Here is a 19,069-nt window from a genome sequence, read left to right as displayed (position 1 = left end):
GACTGTGTGTGTCGTGCCACCTGGCAAGAAGAGTGTCACATTCTTTCTTTGGGCCTCTGTGCTCTGAAAAGCAAGGTCTTTGGAGGATTTGGGAGGGGAGGCAGAAAGACCAGGACTTCCAGGACCCCAGGGGGCCGAGGCCTTTCTTCTGTCCCTCCACTTGTCCTCCCGCTGACAGGGCAGGGTCCTCGGGTTGGGGCCACCCTCCCAGCTCTTACCTCTGCAGTTGCTTCCCTGCACTGTCTGTCACCAGCATGCCATTCTCCATTTGCTTTGCTTCCTTCCCTGGACCGCTGATGCCCGTGACCCCTGGCAGAAGAGAGACAAAGGGGGCAAGTGGGGTTACATAAGCCAGATGCTAAAACCAAGGGCAAGAAACACCAGCCACTACAGGGAGGAGACAGCAGAGCACCTGGCCGCCAGGACGATCGGAAATAGGAGACCTGCTCTGCAGAGGCCACGGACAGGCTGTCTGGTTGTGGGGCAGGTGGTATTTGGGGTTCAGTCCCTTGGGGCAGAGACAGTGCTTCGCAACTGTGCAAAGGGCTCCATCCACTGAGGGAACTGGGCCTGAGCCAGCATCCTGTGACAGCAGCAATGGGTAAAACGCAGCCCAGAAAACAGTAGCTCTGCTGTGTTAAACTCACTTCCTAGGACCAGGATGCAAGGAACCACACCAGGGAAAGGGCATAGCCCCCTGATTCCCAAGCACTGCAAGAAGAGGTGATACTCAAAATAGATAACCAATTTGACAAGGGCATCAGCCAACAGGCAGAGGCCCAGAGACCCCTGTAGTGCCAGAAGTTAACCCTTCAGTTCCCAGACCACACAGAGGTCCCAAGAGTTCAGGGTAAAAGGTACCTGGGGCAGTGGCTGTCTCCACAGTAATAAGAAAGTATTTCAACATTTGAACAACTGGGGAACCGAGTTCTGTCAACAACCAGGTGAGCTTCAAAGTGGACCCTTCCCTGGTTGAGTCTTCAGATGAGATCCCAGCCCTGGCAGATGCCTTGGTTGCAGACTTAAGGAAGGACACTGATAAGGACACCAAGGGACACGGCAGCTGGATATCTGCCCTGATCCCAGTAAGAATTCACCTGGCATCAATAATAATCACCGGAACATCAACAATGACAATGACAGCCAACATTTATCAAGTGCGCTCGGGCATCGTGCTGTGTCAAAACAGATCCTATCTCTTTCCCGGTTCACAATAACTCAGTGAGGATGATGACTACTGCCCCCACTCTGCACTGACTGCCTCATTCCTTGGTGCCAGGAGAGAAAGCAGCACAATATAAGGCATGAGAGGGCTGACCCCAGAAGAGGTGGGAGAGGACCCAAGACAAAAGACACAAAAGGGATAGATATGCAGCCAGCAGCATGGTCAGGGTGACCCTGGGAACATGCTAGGGTGACCCTGGGAACACACTCAGGTGACACAAATAAAAACAGAGCTAAAAAATGCAAAGTCTCCCAGAAACAGCCACACCTGGAGACACAGACACGCCTGGAAGGGAAGAGGGGGCTGCAGAGATCATTCCTGGACTCAGGGAGGCGCTCCATGCCAGGGATTCTCAGTCTTGGTTGTAAATGAGTCACAGGGGGCTTTATGAATGAACAGGTGGCGGTCGGGCATGGTGGCTCACACCTGTAATCCCCAGCACTTTCGAGGCCGAGGTGGGCGGATCACTTGAGGCCAGGAGTTCGAGACCAGCCTGGCCAACATGGAAAAACCCCAACTCTATTCTAAAAACACAAAAATTACCTGGGTGTGGTGGTGCGCACCTGTAATCCCAGCTACTCGGGAGGCTGAGGCACTAGAATTGCTTGAACCCAGGAGGCAGAGGTTGCAGTGAGCTGAGATCGTGCCACTGCATTCCAGCCTGGGTGACAGAGCAAGACTCTGTCTCAAAAAAAAATAAAATAAAATAAAACAAAAATTAAAAAAGAAACCTAAGAAACATTAATAAAAGAAAAAAAATTAAAATTAAAAAATAGGCAGGTGCTCTCGTGTCTAGCCCGGTCCCTGCGGTGACTCTGAATTAGAGCACGCTCCATCAACTGTGATGTGTGGGAAGTGCTCTCTCATTTCCTGGCTGTGCGCCTTGGGGAAATGATAAACTTCTCTGAGCCTCATCTTCCACATCTGCAAAACAGGAACAGCAGCAGACCCAACCCTCATTCGTGAGAGGATGAAACGAGATCGCACGCAGGGCCTGGCACGGCGAGTGTTCAGTGATGGCAGCCCCTTAAACACGTTCTCCAGAGAACTACAGGCATAGCCAGGAACTGAGAACCTCTGCTTTAAACATTCCCTTTAATGTCAGCATCTGTTTTGTTTTGTCTAAACTAACTAAACACTAAATTAAGAAAACAAACAAACAAAGCGCAAATAACCACATCACCCAGGAAGGAAGACTGACACCAAGCAGGACTTCCCAGGCAGCCAGTTCTCACACACATGCGTAACACTGGGAACCGGCCACGCTCTTAACCATCTTTCTTTGTGCAGGAATGAGAATGTTCCAGAACACTCCCAGGGACCTCCATCCGGAGGTTGCATGCCGCAGAGAGCCCCCTCCTCCTACCAGCAGCCTCAGGCCGCCCTCCTGTAAGCCTCAACCTTCACTTCTCCTGTTCCTCACTGACCACCAGGGTCAGTTGCGAGCTTCTGCAAGAATGCAGTGCTCGCTAAGGTTGCAGTGGCCTGCTATGGCAGTCTCACCCTCTCAACCCACCAATTAGCCTACAGGTTGAACTGGGCAGCTGGAAAATTCCACTCTGCATGGGGGAGGACCGAGCGCCTAAGAGGAGGAATCTGAACATCGGTTAGTCCACCATCCTGTCAGCCTTTGTTTTCTTTTTCTTGTCTTGAGACAGGGTCTTCTCTGTCGCCCAGGCTGGAGTGCAGAGGTGCGATCTTGGCTCACTGCAACCTCTGCCTCTTGGGTTCAATTGATCCTACCACCTCAGTCTCCCAGGAAGCTGGGATTACAGGCACATACCACTGCGTCCGGCTAATTCTTTTGTATTTCTAGTAGAGACGGGGTTTCACCATGTTGGCCAGGCTGGTCTCAAACTCCTGACCTCAGGTGATCCAACCACCTTGGCCTTCCAGACTGCTGGGATTACAGGTGTGAGCCACTGCTCCTGGCCCCCTGTTGGCCTTTTGAAGGAATCAGCTCTCCCTCTTCCTACAGCCTTGGTGGGCCTGTCAATCAGGGTGCCTCAGATTCCCCCAGCCAAGGTGGACAGTGTCCGAGATTGCCCCATGAAAGCCCCTCTCCCAGGACTTGAACCCTCATCAGTGGTCTACAAGGACCAAAGACAGTTCATCTGTCCTAAAAGAGTCTGTCTGGTCCCGGAGTCCCCATTTCCTGAGTTCTACTGGCTCGGTTCTGCCTTTGATTCATGAGTTACCCGGTATCCTTCCAGGAAACAGTCTTTTTGTTTAAGGTGGCCAGATTCAGCTTCTGTTGCTTTTTTAAAAAAAAGCCCTTGGCTGGGACCCTTAGCCACACACTGCCGAAGGCAGGAGGGACGGGTCCACTCTGGCCACTGGAATTCCTCTAGGTGACACCCCTCCTCAGGGCCCTCCACCACCACCTGCTGCAGCTCCCCACAGGCGCGGATCACCCTGCATCGTCTGGGCCCATGTGTGTCTTGACTGTGCCCCAGGATGCATGGGTGGCAGCTCACAATCAAACTGTTGCCATTTATTGTCTATCCACTGTGTGCCAGGCACTTCATAAGCACGGTCCCCTCGAGGCGTGCTGGCCATGGTAACGTGACACATGAAACAGTAAAGCTTAGTCAAGGTCACCAGCGACAATAAAGGGATCTGGGGACTCAGGCCGTATCCCCCAGTGCCAGCCTCAAAGCCAGACACACAGGAAGTACCCAGTAAATGTGTGCTAAGTGAACCAATGAACAACCGGGGGAGTGAAAACCCAGACATCTGACGACACCTCCCCAGACATGCAGCGACGGTCTCGGCCCGTCTCTGGCCTCATTCGATGAGCAGAGTCAACTCCAACCCAGGCAGTACTGACCTGCTTCCTCCTCGTCCATCACTTTGCTGCCTGGGAATTCAGAAGACCCAAGATGTTGTTAAGAAGCAAAGCAAAACTCCCACCCTAAGCCCCTAACTAACTAACTAAGTGAAGGGGCTGTCTTTTCTAAAGGGGGAGGGGCAAGAATGGCTGAAGGGTCTGCTCCATTTGTGCCTCAGTTTCCCCAACCCACACATGCTGGGTGGATCTGGGACAAGCACACTGCCGAAGACCAACCCCTTTCTCCAAAGTCATAACTGTGTTGGGTTTTTGTTTGTTGGAGACGGAGTTTCACTCTTTAGCCCAGGCTGGAGTGAAGTGGCGTGATCTCGGCTCACTGTAACCTCTGCTGCCCAGGTTCAAGCAGTTCTCTAGCCTCAGCCTCCCAAGCAGCTGGGATACAGGTGCCTGCCACCACACCTGGCTAATTTTTGTATTTTTAGTAGAGACGGGACTTTGCCATGTTGGCCAGGCTGTTCTCAAACTCCTGACCTCAGCTGATAGACCTGCCTTGGCCTCCCAAAGTTCTAGGAATACAGGCATGAGCCACAAAGTCATAACTGTGTTTAACCATAAATAGAGCTAAACAAATAATGCAGACCAACCTTCAGTCTTCACACCTGTTTTTATAGCAGGAGAGGGAAAGAAAGTATTAAGAGTAGGCAGGCCAGGCAATGACATTGGGAGGTAGCATGGGACCATTACTCCCACCAATAAATGGTTCATTTAGCACACATTTACTGGGTACTTACTGTCTGCCCTCAACCCCTTTGAGGACAGACATTGCTTATGACAAGGGCTGGCCCCACACAGAGCCAGATGCACATGTACCCAAGAGGAGAAGAGCAGCTGACTTAGCCCAGATATCATCCTGGACCCTCCCAGGCTGCGATGGGGGCTTCCTCTCTGGGATTTCCCAGGCCCTCAAGCACTCCTCCGTCACTGCATTTAGCACTGTGATACCCTTATTGTTTGGTGTCTGTCTCTCCCATCAGACTGTGAGCTCTCAAGGGCATGAAGTGGGTCTTATCCATCGCTGTATTACCAGCACCTGGCACAGCAGGTGGCCAAGTGCAGTTACACAGGATGCACACTGCACAACTCAAGGTGGGGGGCACCATTCCACACAGAGGCTCACGTACCAGGTGGCCTTGCGGCACACAGCAGGCACTCTGTACACACCCAGCAGACAGATGGACAGACTGACAATTGTATGGCCAACTCAAGAAGCAGAGCTGACTTTCCATTGCCAGAGGGGCCCCTCTCACAGCCAGGACTGAGAAAGCTGGTTTCTAAAGCAGACCTGAGAGGGGTCTACTCCTATTTTCTCCTAGTCTGAGGTATTTATGCTGCTGCGTAAACATCCAAAGCCCTCTGGCCTACCCATTGCTTACGCAGGACGTGCCTTGAACAGCCAGGGTGCGATTCATCCACTCAATTATTTAACACATTTATCGAGTGTCTAACTATGTGTCAGGCTCTTTTCTTAGTCCTGGGGATAGAGAGACAACCAAAAACCCCTCAGAGCAGCCAGGTGCGATGGCTCATGCCTGCAATCCCAGCCCTCTGGGAGGTTAAGGTGGTTGGATCACTTGAGGTTCGGAGTTCGAGACCAGCCTGGCCAACATGGCAAAACACCATCTCTACTAAAAATACAAAAATTAGCCGGACGTGGTGGCACACATTACTACTCCCAAGTAATCCCAGCTACCTGGGAGGCTGAGGCAGGAGAATCACTTGAACCAGGGGAAGTGGAGGTTGCAGTGAGCCGAGATCACACCGCTGCATTTCAGCCCGGGTGACAGAGCAAGACTCCCAAAACAAAACAAAACAAAACAAACTCCTGAGATCTTAAATTCCAAAGGAAGAGATCAACAATAAACGAACAAGTAGATCCATAATTTACTCCAGGCAGCAATAAGTGCCACAAAGAAATCAAAGCAGGGAAGAAGAGGGAAATGAAGGCTGGGGGCCAGGGAGGAGAATGCTACAAAGTAGTAAGAATTCTTTTTTTTTTTTTTTTTTTTTTTAAAGCAAACACACGAAACTTTTAATTCAATGACTGTCACTGAGTTCGTGCAACCAGCAGGTGTTGGTTTTCGGATGCTGTCAAGCCAGGTGCTGTTTCTACCCTTGACCCACGTTAAGTCCTGCCTATATTCTGCTGCCAGCCGTCTCACTGTTTATTCTACCAACACTGCCTTTACTCAAGAAGGTTCTGGAACTCTGCTTGGGCGAGGTCCAGCAGGCCAGCCTCCCCGGAGGGAAGAATTTGACTCACAGCTTTACAGTCAACGCCTCATTTTTGACCAAAAACGGCATTCACTGACTGTCTCACCAACCTCCTCCCCTAGCCTCGGCACAGAAAGCTCTTCATCCTCAAAAGAGGAAGAAATCCGGCCTCTGAGGACAGCCAGAAGGAATGTGGGGTCTGTACGATGAACTCTCTCGGCAGCTGCTCTGTGCTGACAACCAATTTCTGTAACTTGGGGAGGTGCCTACGGCCCACTGTTAAGAAATCAAAGGTGGCAGGAGATGAGAAAACCCGACGAAATGCTCTCAATCTTGTCAAGGGAAAAGGTCTAAGAAGGAAGGACAGGTGGAAAAGATGCCAAAGCTAACAGCAGCTCCCTTTCTGGGTGGTGAGGGTGGAAGGATATTCTTTTTCGGGACTTTTTTTTTTTTTGAGACAGAGTCTCACTCTGTTACCCAGGCTAGAGTGCAGTGGCACAATCTTGGCTCACTGTAACTTCTGCCTCCCGGGTTCAAGCAATTCTCCTGACTCAGCCTCCTGAGTAGCCGGGATTATAGGCGCCCGCCACCACGCCCAGCTAATATTTTTGGTTTTTGGTTTTTCTGAGACGAAGTCACCCAGTCTGGAGTGCAGTGACGTGATCTCGGGTCACTGCAAACTCCGCCCCTCGGGTTCATGCCACCCTCCTGCCTCAGCCTCCCAACCTTTTTGTATTTTTAGTAGAGACGGGGTTTCACTATGTTGGCCAGGCTGGTCTCGAACTCCGGACCTCAGGTGATCCACCTACCCCGGCCTCCCAAAGTCCTGGCATTAAAGATATGAGCCACCATGACCAGCATTTTCCTGATTCTTTGTACTCTTCTGTAGTTTACAAATGTCTATGATGAGCACACATTGCTTCTATAATCAACAAGGAAAACTCAATAAATACTTAAGAGGGAAAAATATTTGCCATGAGGTTAACAGATGGTTCAAGCAAGGTGTTGAAAAATGACCACATGCCAGGTGCTGTGACTCATGCTTATAATTCCAGCATGGTGGGAGGATCGCTTGAGCCCAGGAGTTCGAGACCAGCCTGGGCAACAAAGTGATATCCCATTTCTACAAAAAATAAAAATAAAAATATATAGATAAAAAATTTTAAAAGAGAAAAATGGCCATATTGTTGGAATAAAGGTCCTTCTCCCAAGAGAACGAGGGAAGAAGTCAGCAGTGTGAAGTCGGAGCATACAGGGTTTCTTCCTCTCGGTGCTCTGGATGTCCTGGCCAGGGGATTCTCTGTCATGGGGGGCAGGGTAAGGGGGAATTAGTCTTGAGTGTCATAGGATGTTTAGGGACATCGCTGGCCTCTATCCTGGTTGCCTGCCAGGGGCAAACCTCACTACAGTTGTGACATCCAAACACGTCTCCAAACACTGCCAATTGTCCTCAGGGTTGGGGGCACGGTGGGGGCAATTTGCCCCCCATGGAAAACCACTGCTCTAGGTATTAGGTTCCTAAGGAAGAAATCAGAGTCACAAAGATGAGTTTTACCTTCCAGCTATGAAGGTTAATGAGCCGTTTTTTTTTTTGTTTTTTTTTTTTTGAGACGGAGTCTCGCTGTATCGCCCAGGCTGGAGTGCAGTGGCCGGATCTCAGGCCGGGCACGGTGGCTCAAGCCTGTAATCCCAGCACTTTGGGAGGCCGAGACGGGCGGATCACGAGGTCAGGAGTTTGAGCCGTTTTTTTAAATCCCTTAAAATTTTTTTCCCTTAAGTGGCTTGAGGTAATCTGTGAAAATAGTTCACTATTCACTCGATCCAAAGAGCCCCACAGAACCATGCAAATTAAGAGGTTCAAATCTTTGTGTTCACTTTAAAAACAATTGTGAGACTGGACATGGTGGCTCATGCCTGTAATCCCAACATTTTGGGAGGCTGAGGCAGGAGGATCCCTTCAGGCCAGGAGTTGGAGACCAGCCTGGCCAACATAGTGAAACCCTGTCTCCAGTAAAAACACAAAAATTAACCAGGCATGGTGGCATATGCCTGTAATTCCAGCTACTTGAGAAGCTGAGGCACAAGAATTTCTTGAACCCAGGAGGCGGAGGTTGCAGTGAGCCAAGATCATGCCACTACACTCCAGCCTGGGCAACAGAGTGAGACTCTGTCTCAAAAAACAAACAAACAAACAAACAAACAAAAACTCCTGAAACTGCCCAGGCTATCAAGGGCATGCATATACAAAAAGCCATGAAATATCAGAAAGATGCCACTTTACAGAAACAACGTGTACCATTTTGACGTTACAATGGTGGAGGTGGCAGGTGTGCCCAGGCCAAGGAGTGGGGCTGGCCACAAGGCTGGTGGCCCAAAAAGAGTGCTGAATTTTTGCTGCACATGCTTAAAAATACAGTCACGCTGAATTTAAGGGTTGAGATGCAGATTCTCTGGTCTTTCAGCATAACCAACTGAACAAAGCACCTAAGATGCGCCGCCGGACCTACAGAGCTCAGCGTCGGTTGGATTCACCCATACATGAGCTCACCCTGCCACATTCAGATGATGCTGCCTGAAAGGGAACAAATTGTTCCTAAACCAGAAGGGGAGGCTGCACGGAAGAAAAATATATCCCAGAAGAAATGGAAGAAATAAAAGCTTATGGCATGGGAATAAATAAGTAATAAAAGGAATGCCATTAAAAAGTTTAAAAAAAAAAAAAGGAGCGAGCGAGCGAGAAACAGTAAAAAAGATGTATCTTAGAAAACAGTAAACTGAGTATCCCAGGATAGAGGTCGGTATCGCCCCAGTCACAAGCCTCGGTCCTGTCCATCCCCCCTCAAGGACCCTCCCAAACCAAATACCAACACTCACCTCCGCTTCAGACTGGGTGTTCTAAAAAAAGAGCTGATTAACCCAAAAAGGAAAGAAGTTCTCCTTTAGGAAGAGCCAAAAATGTGGTTTAAACAAACCCAAGGTCACTCACTGGCGCTTCAAGTTGGCTAAGGCTCCCTGATGTCAAGACTTTACAGCCAGGGCCCCTCTGGAGCAATGGAAAAGGGTGGGTGGTGGGGGAGAGGGGTGCCCCAGTTTGATGTAAGACCCACTGCCAAGGACTTCTACGTATCCTCAAAGGTAGGAGGTGGGGAGGTCAAACTGGGGAAATGAGGTCAAACGAGGTGCCAGGGTGGTGGGTGGCATTTGCATCGCCAAATTAAGTGCTGATGTGCACAAAAAATCGTAACGCCACTGGCAGCCTCCCATGTTCTGTATACACTGCTTGGATACTCTAGCAGCTGGGAAAGGAAGTGGGGGCCGGAAACTATCTGGGGCCAACAGAGTTTAAGGACATTTTTTTGCTCACCTGGATGGAAGGGTAGAGAGAGAGATCTTACATTGGGCAAAAGATTCAGCTAAACCCACACATTTTCAATTAGAAAGCACAAAGGGTATTTTCACCTAAAAGTAGCCTGCCAAGCAGGTCAGTGCAAAAGCCACCACGAAGTTGCCACAACCCATTGCTCCGGCTAAGAGACAGATGAGGAGGGATTCTGCAGCAAGAAGAAACAGGCTAGACTCAAGACACAACTTCCCAACCACAAGGGAGTGAACATGCAGAAATTCATTCTAATCAGAGAATTTAAAAGCTGAAGGGAATGTCAGCTATCACACACTGGCAAGAAACAAAAATCCAACTTTTTTTTTTTGAGCCATGGTCTTGCTCTGTCACCTAGGCCCGACGGAGTGCAGTGACATGGTCTTGGCTCACAGCAGCCTCCAACACCCAGGCTCAAGCCGTTCCCTGACCTCAGCCTCCAGAATAGCCGGGACTACAGGTGTGCACCACCACCCCAGCTAATTTTTGTATTTTTAGTAGAGATGAGGTTTTACCATGTTGGCCAGGCTGATCTTGAACTCCTGACCTCAAGTGATCCATCCGCCTTGGCCTCCCAAAGTGCTGGGATTACAGGCACAAGCCACCACGCCTGGCCACCAACTTTTCCTTTAAAATCACCAGGGCTCATGACAGCAGTATTCACAAGGGTCAGGAAATGGAAGTAACCCGAATGTCCATCAACCAGTGAACAGATCAACACAGCGTGTGGTCTATCTGCACAATGGCATATTATTCTGCAATAAAAGGAAATGAAGCTACAACTCAGTTGAACCTGGAAAACATCACGCTAAGTGTAAAAGCCGCCAGTCACAACATTCCACCTATTGTGATGCCATTTATATGAAATGTCCAGAATAAGCAAATCTAGAGACAGAAAGTAGATTAGTGGTTGCCTAGGGCTTGGGGGATGCTGGGGAAAATAGGGAGTCATGGCTGATGGATTGGGGTTTCTTTTGGGGGTAATTTAAAAAAAGTTCTAACCTTGATTGTGGTGATGGTTGAATTGTGTGATTTAACTGGGTTAACTGTATGTTGTGTGAATTTTTGTTTTGTTTTGCTTTTTGGTTTTTTGTTTTTGAGACTAAGTCTTGCTCTGTCACCCAGGCTGGAGTGTAGTGCTATGATCTTGGCTCACTGCAACCTCCGCCTCCCAGGTTCAAGCTATTCTCCTGCCTCAGCCTCCCTAGTAGCTGGGCCTATAGGCATGCACTACCATGCCAAGCTAATTTTTGTATTTTTAGTAGAGATAGGGTTTCTCCATGCTGGCCAGGCTGGTCTCGAACTCCTGACCTCAGGTGATCCACCTGTGTCGGCCTCCTAAAGTGCTGGGATTACAGGCATGAGCCGCTGCGCCCAGCCTACGTGTGTGAATTATATCTCAAGAAAGCACTTATTAGAGACCACTAGGACCCCTGCAGAGAAGGAGGTCCCACCCCAGCCAGAGGATGAGAAACTCAGAGACCAACTTGAGAACTGACCCTGCCAGCAGATGCTGTGTATCCTGGGGCTGGTCACTTTGCCTCTCTGACATTCAGTGGCTTCCCAGGGCAGTTAGACCAAAACCCACCTGGAAGGCCCTGCAGGACCATCACTGTGCTGACCTCTTCTCCTGCCCCCATGTCCCGGCACACCACGGTCTGGCCACACCAGCCTTTCTGTTTGGTAAACAAACTGAGCTCCTGCTGGTCCTGAGGCCTTTGCACTTGCTGTTCCCTGTGCCCACAACACTGTTCCCAGATCTTCTCCCTGCTGGCTCCCTCCCACGCTGATGCAACCTCCCCAGAGGGTGTTTCCTCTATTCCCTGCCTGAATTGCCACAATGACACCCATCACTCCTCAGCCCATGGCACTGTCTTTTATTTTTCCCCTTCACAGCACTTAATAGTATCTGAAACCTTTTTTTTTTTTGTAGAGTTGAGGTTTCAGTATGTTGGCCAGGCTGGTCTTGAACTCCTGGCCTCAAGTGATCCACCCACCTTGGCCTCCCGAAGTGCTGAGATTACAGGCGTGAGCCACTGCGCCTGGCAAATTTTTTGTATTTTTTGTAGAGATGAGGTTTCGCCATGCTACGGAGGATGGTCTCAAACTCCTGGGCTGGAGCGATCCTCCTGCCTCAATCTCTCTAACTATTGGGATTACAAGTGTTGGGAACCACCACGTCTGGCCCTGCTAAACTGCCTTATGAGGGAGGGAAATGAAGCTCAGATGGATCTGAAGGGCAGGCCTGAGGTCACACAGCTGGGGAGATGAGCGACTGGGGACTGAACCAGACGTCACCAACCCAAGCCTGCCAGCTTAACTCCATGCTTCACTTCACAACCGTCACATCTCTTGTGTCACGTGTGTCCTCAGTTCCTCTCAGCCGTGAGAGCCAGGACTTTAATTACCATCGTTCCCATTTTTGCCATAAGGACCCTGAAACTCATCAGGCCCAAGGTCATGTTCCAGGAAGGCGCTGGATCCTGCCCTGAGGTCAGCTAAGCTGAAGCCTGGTGCTCCCATCCCCTGGCCGTAAAGCACAGAGACTCCCTCCCAATTCAGCGCTGCAGGGACTAAGATGGATTTCCAAGTTGGTACTTCAGGGGGCTCCATCCAGCTCCCACCCTCATACCCTGATGAGCCACTTTCCCCGGGTGGCTGGTGGCAACCTCAAAGAGGCCAGTGTGGCCCTTCAAGGCGCCAGATACCCCGAGAGGGAGGAACCCTGAGGTTGCCCCTACCGTTGTCCTCTGGGTCCTGCTCCTGCTCTGCACTGGCATAGGTACGCAGGAACTCAGCGAAGGCGCCGTCTCGGGCCAGCAGCTCCTGGTAGGAGCCCATCTCAGAGATCTTGCCGCCGCTCATGACGATGATGACGTCCACCTGCGGCAAGTAGCTCATGCTGTGCGTGACCAAGATCCGCGTCTGTGGGCAAAGGGGATACCCGGCCACATCAGTGCACACGTGCAAGACTGCCTGGCTTGGTAGAGTGAAGACTAAAGGAGGAATGAGCCAACGAACACCTGGCGGGCAGAACTCAGGTCTGCAGGTGGGACATGCACCTGCGATAACAGCATCCAGGAGCAGCTGAACCCGTGCACACCGTCCTTTCACGCGCATGTGCAAAGGGCCTGCCACGCCGCAGGTGCTGAGCTAAAAGCTGGGGAGGTGGCAGGAAACAAAGACCACTGCCGCAGATTCCAGGGCTGGAGGAGAAATGAACACTAGTAAAATAGTGCGAAAACGCAGCAAAAAAGGGGAATGGGTGGACCAAGTGTGTGGGTTTTACAATTTTAACAAAGGCGATAGGGAAGGTTATTTTTTTAACAAAAACCTGAATGACAACAGATAGGGAGGGAACCATACAAGTGTGTTAAGGAATAAAAGGATGGTGCCGCTGCAAAACAGTTTGTATGCAATGGTTTAAATTTTTTTTTTTTTTTTTTTTTGAGACAGAGTTTCAGTTGCCCAGGCTGGAGTGCAGTGGCATGGTCTCGGCTCAATGCAACCTCCACCTCCCGGGTTCAAGCAATTCCCATGCCTTAGCCTCCCACGTAGCTGGGATTACAGGCACCCACCATGACACCTGGCTGATTTGTTTTGCATTTTAGTAGAGATGGGGTTTCACCATGTTGCCCAGGCTGGTCTCAAATTCCTGAGCTCATGCAATCCACCCATCTCGGCCTCCCAAAGTGCTAGGATTATAGGCATGAGCCACTGCACGCGGCCCAATGGCTTAATTCTTTTCTTCTTCTTCTTTTTTTTTTTTTTTGACATACGGTCTCTCTCTGTCACCCAGGCTGGAGTGCAGTGGTGCGATCTCAGCTCACTGCAACCTGTACTTCCTGGGTTCAAGCAATTCTCCTGCCTCAGCCTCCCAAGTATCTGGGACCACAGATAGGTGCCACCACGCCCAGCTAACTTTTGTATTTTTTGTCGAGACAGGGGTCTCATCGTGTTGCCCAGACTTATCTTGAACTCCTGAGCTCAAGCAATCCACCCGCCTTGGATTACAGGCATGAGCCACTGTGCCCGGCCCTGGCTTAATTTTTTTCTCAAACAACTCCCGCTGTTAGCTACCTCCGAAACCACTACAAAGTATGCACATGAATACATTTGATCTGCAGATCTGAAAGTTTGGGAAGAGATTCATCAAACTGTTAATAAAAGTTAGCATATGTTTCCTTAAACAGCGAACGGTCAATCTGTTCAGCTTTATGGATCTTACAGTTGCCACACCACCAACTCAGCTCTGCTGGGTTCCAGTAGCCGCAGATGACACTTTAAACAACAGGACACGTGCGGGGACTCAGACCTGTAATCCCAGCACTCTGGGAGGCCAAAACGGGAGGATCCCTTGAGGCGAAGAGTTTGAAACCAGCCTGGGAAACATAGTGAGATGTGTCTCCACAAAAAAATATAAAAATAAAAATCAATCAGCCAGCCACGGTGGTGCGTGCCTGTAGTCCCAGGAGCTACTCAGAAGGCAGAAGGGGACTGCTTCAGCCCAGGAGTTGGAGGCTGCCATGCCATGCTTGTGGCACTGCACGCCAGCCTGGACAACAGAGCAAAACCCTGTCTCCGGAAAAAAAAAAAAAGAAAGAAAAGAAAAAAATACATTGGCCATGTTCCAATAAAGTTTTATTTATGGACACTGATATTTAAATTTAATACGATTTTCAAATGTCACAAAATATTCTTCCTGTTTAGATTTCTTCTATTTAAAAATACACACATCATTCTAGCTCAAGAGCCATACAAAAAGCAGGCGGTGGGCCAGATTTGCTAACCCTTGCTGTCTAAGAGAAGAATTAAAGATTAGGGATGCAGGATGAAGAGGGACTACTTTATTTACTTTATTTATATATATTTTCTGAGACGGGGTCTCACTCTGTTGCCCAGGCTAGAGTGCAGCGGCGCAATCTCAGATCACTGCAACCTCCACCTCCCGGGTTCAAGAGATTCTCCTGCCTCAGCTTCCCAAGTAGCTGGGATTACAGGCATGCACCACCATGCCTGGCTGATTTTTGTATTTTTAGTAGAGACGGGGTTTCACCATGTTGGCCAGGCTGGTCTCGAACTCCTGACCTCAGGTCATCCACTGGTCCAGGCCTCCAAAAGTGTTGGGATTACTCGCTGTGCCCAGCTTTATTTACTTTACACACACACACACACACACACACACATATTGTAAGAATATATCCATATTCTTGTACTTTTCAATTTTGTTACCATGGGCATGTATTAGTAATTTTCAAAAATGTTTTTTACTACTTTAAAATATGTTTGCACAGAATGTTAGTGGTATGTATGGGAATGCTTACAAGAGGTCACATAGCACAATGCTTCCTGTATATATGTGTGTAACGAGATAACCCTATTTAGAAAGTTTATACACAGAGCAAAAAGACTTGAAAGAAATACAAAATCTCTAACCAGTGGAATGTATGTAACTGCTTCCATCTTTCTTGTTCATGTTTTTCTTAATCTATATCCCACCCATGGGGATGAGTTAGTTTTAAAATCAGGGGAAACAGCTGGGCCTGGTGGCTCATGCCTGTAATCCCAGCACTTTGGGAGGCCGAGGCAGGCGGATCACTTGAGGTCAGGAGTTTGAGACCAGCCTGGTCAACATGGTAAAACCCCGACTCTACTAAAAATACAAAAAGTTAGCCAGGCGTGGTGGTGCACACCTGTAATTCCACCTACTAGGGAGGCCAAAGCAGGAGAATTGCTTGAACCCTGGAGGTGGAGGTTGCAGTGAGCCGAGATCACTCCATTGCACTCCAGCCTGGGCAACAAGAACGAAACTCCCCCTCAAAAAAGATAAAAAAATAAAAAATAGTAAAATAAAATCAGGGGAAGAAAAAGAGCCAGTGTGCACCCATTACCACAACTGCCCTATAAAAAGAACATAGGAACTATTTCCTATCATGTTAAGATGTTGTGGCAATTTTCCAACCCCTCCACCCACAGCCACCTCTGCAAGTAAGAAAACACATCCTGCTGGGTCACAGGCAGTGTCTTGGGGTGGGATTCCCGGCTGAGAAGCCAGCCCTGGGACTCAATCAGGAAGACGGGCCTCCCTTGGCCATGCAGAGGCAATGAATTTAACTCTGCATGGAAGACTTACCCCTATAAAGACAACTACAAGACAGTTGTCTTAGGAAGGCTTCCAAGAGAAGCATGAGAAATGTGTTCTTTAAAGTCCAGTTAAACACAAAGAAAGCCAGAGAAAGTAAAGGACTCCTAAAGGGGACACGTTCTGACTTAACCAAAGGGCGAGACAGCCCAACGCCAAGCCCCGCCCCGCCAGCAGGCACCTTGTTCTTCAGCATCCCCTTGGGGCCAATCACATTTTCAAAGATATGTTTTCCCACGTGGGCATCCACTGCTGAGAGGGGATCATCGAAGAGGTAAATGTCAGCGTTGCAGTACACGGCCCGGGCCAGGCTCACGCGTTGCTTCTGGCCCCCAGACAGGTTCACGCCCTGGGGAGAGACATGGCACAAGAATGGGTTTCCTGGGAAACGTTGAGACTCAAGAAATGCAGAAGCAGGCTGAGTGTGGTGTGATCCCAGAACTTTGGGAGGCTGAGGCGGAAGGATTGCTTGAGGCCAGGGGTTTGAGACCAGCCTGAGCAACATAGGGAGACCCTGTCTCTACAAAACAAAAAAAAAGAAAAAATTAGCCAAGCCTGGTGGCGTGCGCCTGTAGTTCCAGCTATTCAGGAGTCCGAGTGGGAAGATGGCTTGAGCCCAGGAGTTCGAAGCTGCAATGAGCTATGGCTGGGCCACTGTACCCCAGCCTGGGCGACAGAATGAGACCCTGTCTCTTTACAAAAGAAAGAAAAGCATAGAGCCTGCTCAGGACACAGCAGGCCCAGGGTGGAGGCCCTGCAGAGCTGCACCCGCCACCTCTTCTCTGAGTTTGAGGCTGAAGGCATGAGGTCATGCCGCCTGCACAAACCTGGAGCCAGGCCCCAGCTCCACCGCCACCAAGGATGGGATCACAGGCACAGGGTTTAGCCCCACCTGTAAACTGGGCAAAGAGAAAACTTGAGTCTCCCGTGAGGTGCTGAGCAGGGCACGTGGCACACAGCAAGCACTCAGCGAAGGCTGGCTGATGGCACCAAATCATGTTGGCCAGTGGGAAAGCCCTGATTTCTTAGTCTCATGGAAGGCGCTGGTGGACATGGGCATATTAACGCTACTGCTGCTGTTGGTCACAGGTGCCGTGTTTGCCAGCTTACCCTGGATCTGTCACTGTCCGGCAAAGCCACATAATAGGTGAAGCAAGGCTCCAGCCTGGGGACGCTGAAATCCAGCCCACGTCCCAGTCACCAGAAGGAAGGACAATGCATGGACCAACAGCAGCGCCAGCTCCCACCATGACAGATAAGCCAACGTCATTTCCCTCTTTGGCTGGAAATCACAGGTTACTGCCCAGCCCCTCCTGAGATGCCTGCCCTGGCTCCCAGGCACTGAGGTGGCAGCCCTGGCAGCCAGGTGCCTTCTATTTGTTTTTTGAGACAGAAACTTGCTCTGTCGCCCAGGATGGAGTGCAGTGGCACCATCTCGGCTCACTATAATCTCCACCTCCCAGGTTCAAACAATCCTCTCACCTTAGCCCTGAGTGGCTGGGACCACAGGCGCACAGCACCACGCCTGGCAACTTTTGTATTTGTTGTAGAGATGGGTTTTCACCATGTTGCCCAAGCTGGACTCAAACTCCTGACCTCAGGCAATCCTCCCACCTTGGTCTCCCAAACTGCTGGGATTATAGGCGTGAGCTACCATGCCCGGTCAATAATTTGTTTTTTATTTCCAAGGAGCTACAGACTTACCTCAATTTTTAAACATCATTCACCAAGTAAGAAAGCCGACAGAGCCCCTGGCTTGTAACTAAAAACAGAAATGGGCCAGCATTTTGCACTCTTGGTCTTCCAAAAGGGGATACACCAGACGACCACCATGGGGCGCGAGAGCAAAGTGGTCAGGCGAGCAGCAGGGGAGGGCACCCCAGGCCTGGAAGGCTCAGACCAAGCTGTGGAGGTGGGCAAGAGCTGGGGATTGCTGAGGAACAGCAGGAAAACCTGGGGGCTGGAGCACAGGGGGAGGGAGAGTCTGCAGTGGTGAGAGGCACAGAGAATGGCCCTTTTAGAGATGACAAAACGAGCAGGTAAGAACATGAACCCAGGAACCATGCTCTCTGCAGTTCTGTGGCTGTGTGGCCTCAGGCAACTCACTTGGCCTCTCTGTGCCTCTTTTTCCTCAATGATTACCTAGGTATAACAACAAATTCTACCCATGGGTTTGCTGTGAGGAATAATTATGTGTACAATGTTTAGCATAGTTCCCGGCATACAGAAAATACTCAAGTTATAGGCCGGGGGAGGTGGCTAACATCTGTAATGCCAGTACTTTGAGGCAGAGGCGGGCAGATCACCTGAGGCCAGGAGTTCACGATCGGCATGGCCAACACGGTGAAATCCCACCTCTACTAAAAATACAGAAATTAGCTGGGTGTGGTGGCAGGGGCCTGTAGTCCCAGCTACTCATGAGGCTGAGGCAGGAGAATCACTTGCACCTGGGAGGCAGAGGTTGCAGTGAGCCAAGATTGTGCCACTACACTCTAGCCTGGGTGACAGAGAGAAACTCCATCTCAAAATAAAAAAAAATAAAATAAATAAAAAAAAGAACTTCGAGAGGCTGAGGCTGGCAGATCACTTAAGGTCAGGAGTTCGAGACCAGTCTGGCAACATAGTAAAACCCCGCCTCTACTAAAAATACAAAAATTAGCCGAGTGTGGTGATGTGCACCTGTAATTCCAGCTACTCAGGAGGCTGAGGCAGGAGGATCGCTTGAACCTGGGAGTCAGAGGTTGCAGTGAGCAGAGTGTGTGCCACTGCACTCCAGCCTGGGCAACAGAGTGAGACTCCATCTCAAAAAAAGGAAAAGAAAAGAGAAAAGAAAAGAAATAAAGAGTGAGAAAATGCTCAGTAAGTGTTAGCTATTGTGCTATTTTCAGTATTACGTCTGTCTTGACAGGGACTGTGAACATCTGAATCATTGACCACTCCCCTCAACAGCATGCCCTCTGTCGTGTGACTCTGAAGTCATGTGACCACAAAGGTAGAATGTACTTCCTTCCTGGTCCCTTCCCTTCGTCCCTTCCCTTCGAGCTTGGCCAAGTGACTTGCTTTGTGAGTGGAAAGGACAGTGTACTTTAAGGGACACTGCATGCTTTTTTGGGGGCCTATCTTGGGCCTCTGCTGCCACCATGAAAAGAGCCTCCCTTTGGAAAGCTGCTGAGCCCTCACCCCAGTCCCCAGCAAACAGCTCTGTAAGGGAGACCTGAGCCACACCCACAGCCTGGACCCAAGCTCAGCTGGCCTGCAGAGTTC

General features: G+C 49.9%; 1 protein-coding gene and 3 long non-coding RNA genes across 20 annotated transcripts in view; 2 read left to right on the top strand and 2 right to left on the bottom strand.

The window, feature by feature from the left end:
- The window catches only part of ABCC1 (ATP binding cassette subfamily C member 1), a 192,744-nt gene that overhangs the window by 37,681 nt on the left and 135,994 nt on the right, over positions 1–19,069 (bottom strand). For 12 of the 17 annotated variants that reach the window (XR_013412351.1, XM_077987126.1, XM_077987127.1 and 9 more), the window contains 3 exons: positions 15,987–16,154; positions 12,405–12,588; positions 219–309 (listed from right to left, as the gene is read on the bottom strand). Coding sequence is in view for 16 of the 17 variants with exons in the window: in XM_077987126.1 (XP_077843252.1) it covers positions 219–309; positions 12,405–12,588; positions 15,987–16,154 (443 nt within the window). In the remaining variant the exon portion in view is untranslated. Of the gene's footprint in view, positions 1–218; positions 310–4,055; positions 4,086–12,404; positions 12,589–15,986; positions 16,155–19,069 lie in introns of all 17 variants that reach the window. The other 5 variants (XM_077987133.1, XM_077987137.1, XM_077987142.1 and 2 more) reach the window with 2 other exon arrangements.
- Positions 6,052–19,069, top strand: part of LOC144338361 (uncharacterized) — a 40,586-nt gene continuing 27,568 nt past the window's right edge. The window contains exon 1 of the long non-coding RNA XR_013412386.1: positions 6,052–6,800. This is a non-coding gene — a long non-coding RNA (uncharacterized LOC144338361). The remainder of the gene's footprint in view (positions 6,801–19,069) is intronic.
- On the bottom strand, positions 6,080–8,898 carry LOC144338365 (uncharacterized). Its single transcript, XR_013412390.1, has 2 exons — positions 8,495–8,898; positions 6,080–6,995 (listed from the first exon to the last, which is right to left on the bottom strand). It is a non-coding gene; the product is annotated as an uncharacterized LOC144338365 (long non-coding RNA).
- Positions 13,400–18,816, top strand: LOC144338360 (uncharacterized). Its single transcript, XR_013412385.1, has 2 exons — positions 13,400–13,468; positions 18,594–18,816. It is a non-coding gene; the product is annotated as an uncharacterized LOC144338360 (long non-coding RNA).

The sequence above is a fragment of the Macaca mulatta genome, chromosome 20 (genome assembly GCF_049350105.2).
Source record: "Macaca mulatta isolate MMU2019108-1 chromosome 20, T2T-MMU8v2.0, whole genome shotgun sequence".
Lineage (NCBI taxonomy): Eukaryota > Metazoa > Chordata > Mammalia > Primates > Cercopithecidae > Macaca > Macaca mulatta.
The sequence above is the reverse complement of the archived record's forward strand: the minus strand, read 5'-3'. Positions and strand labels throughout refer to the sequence as shown.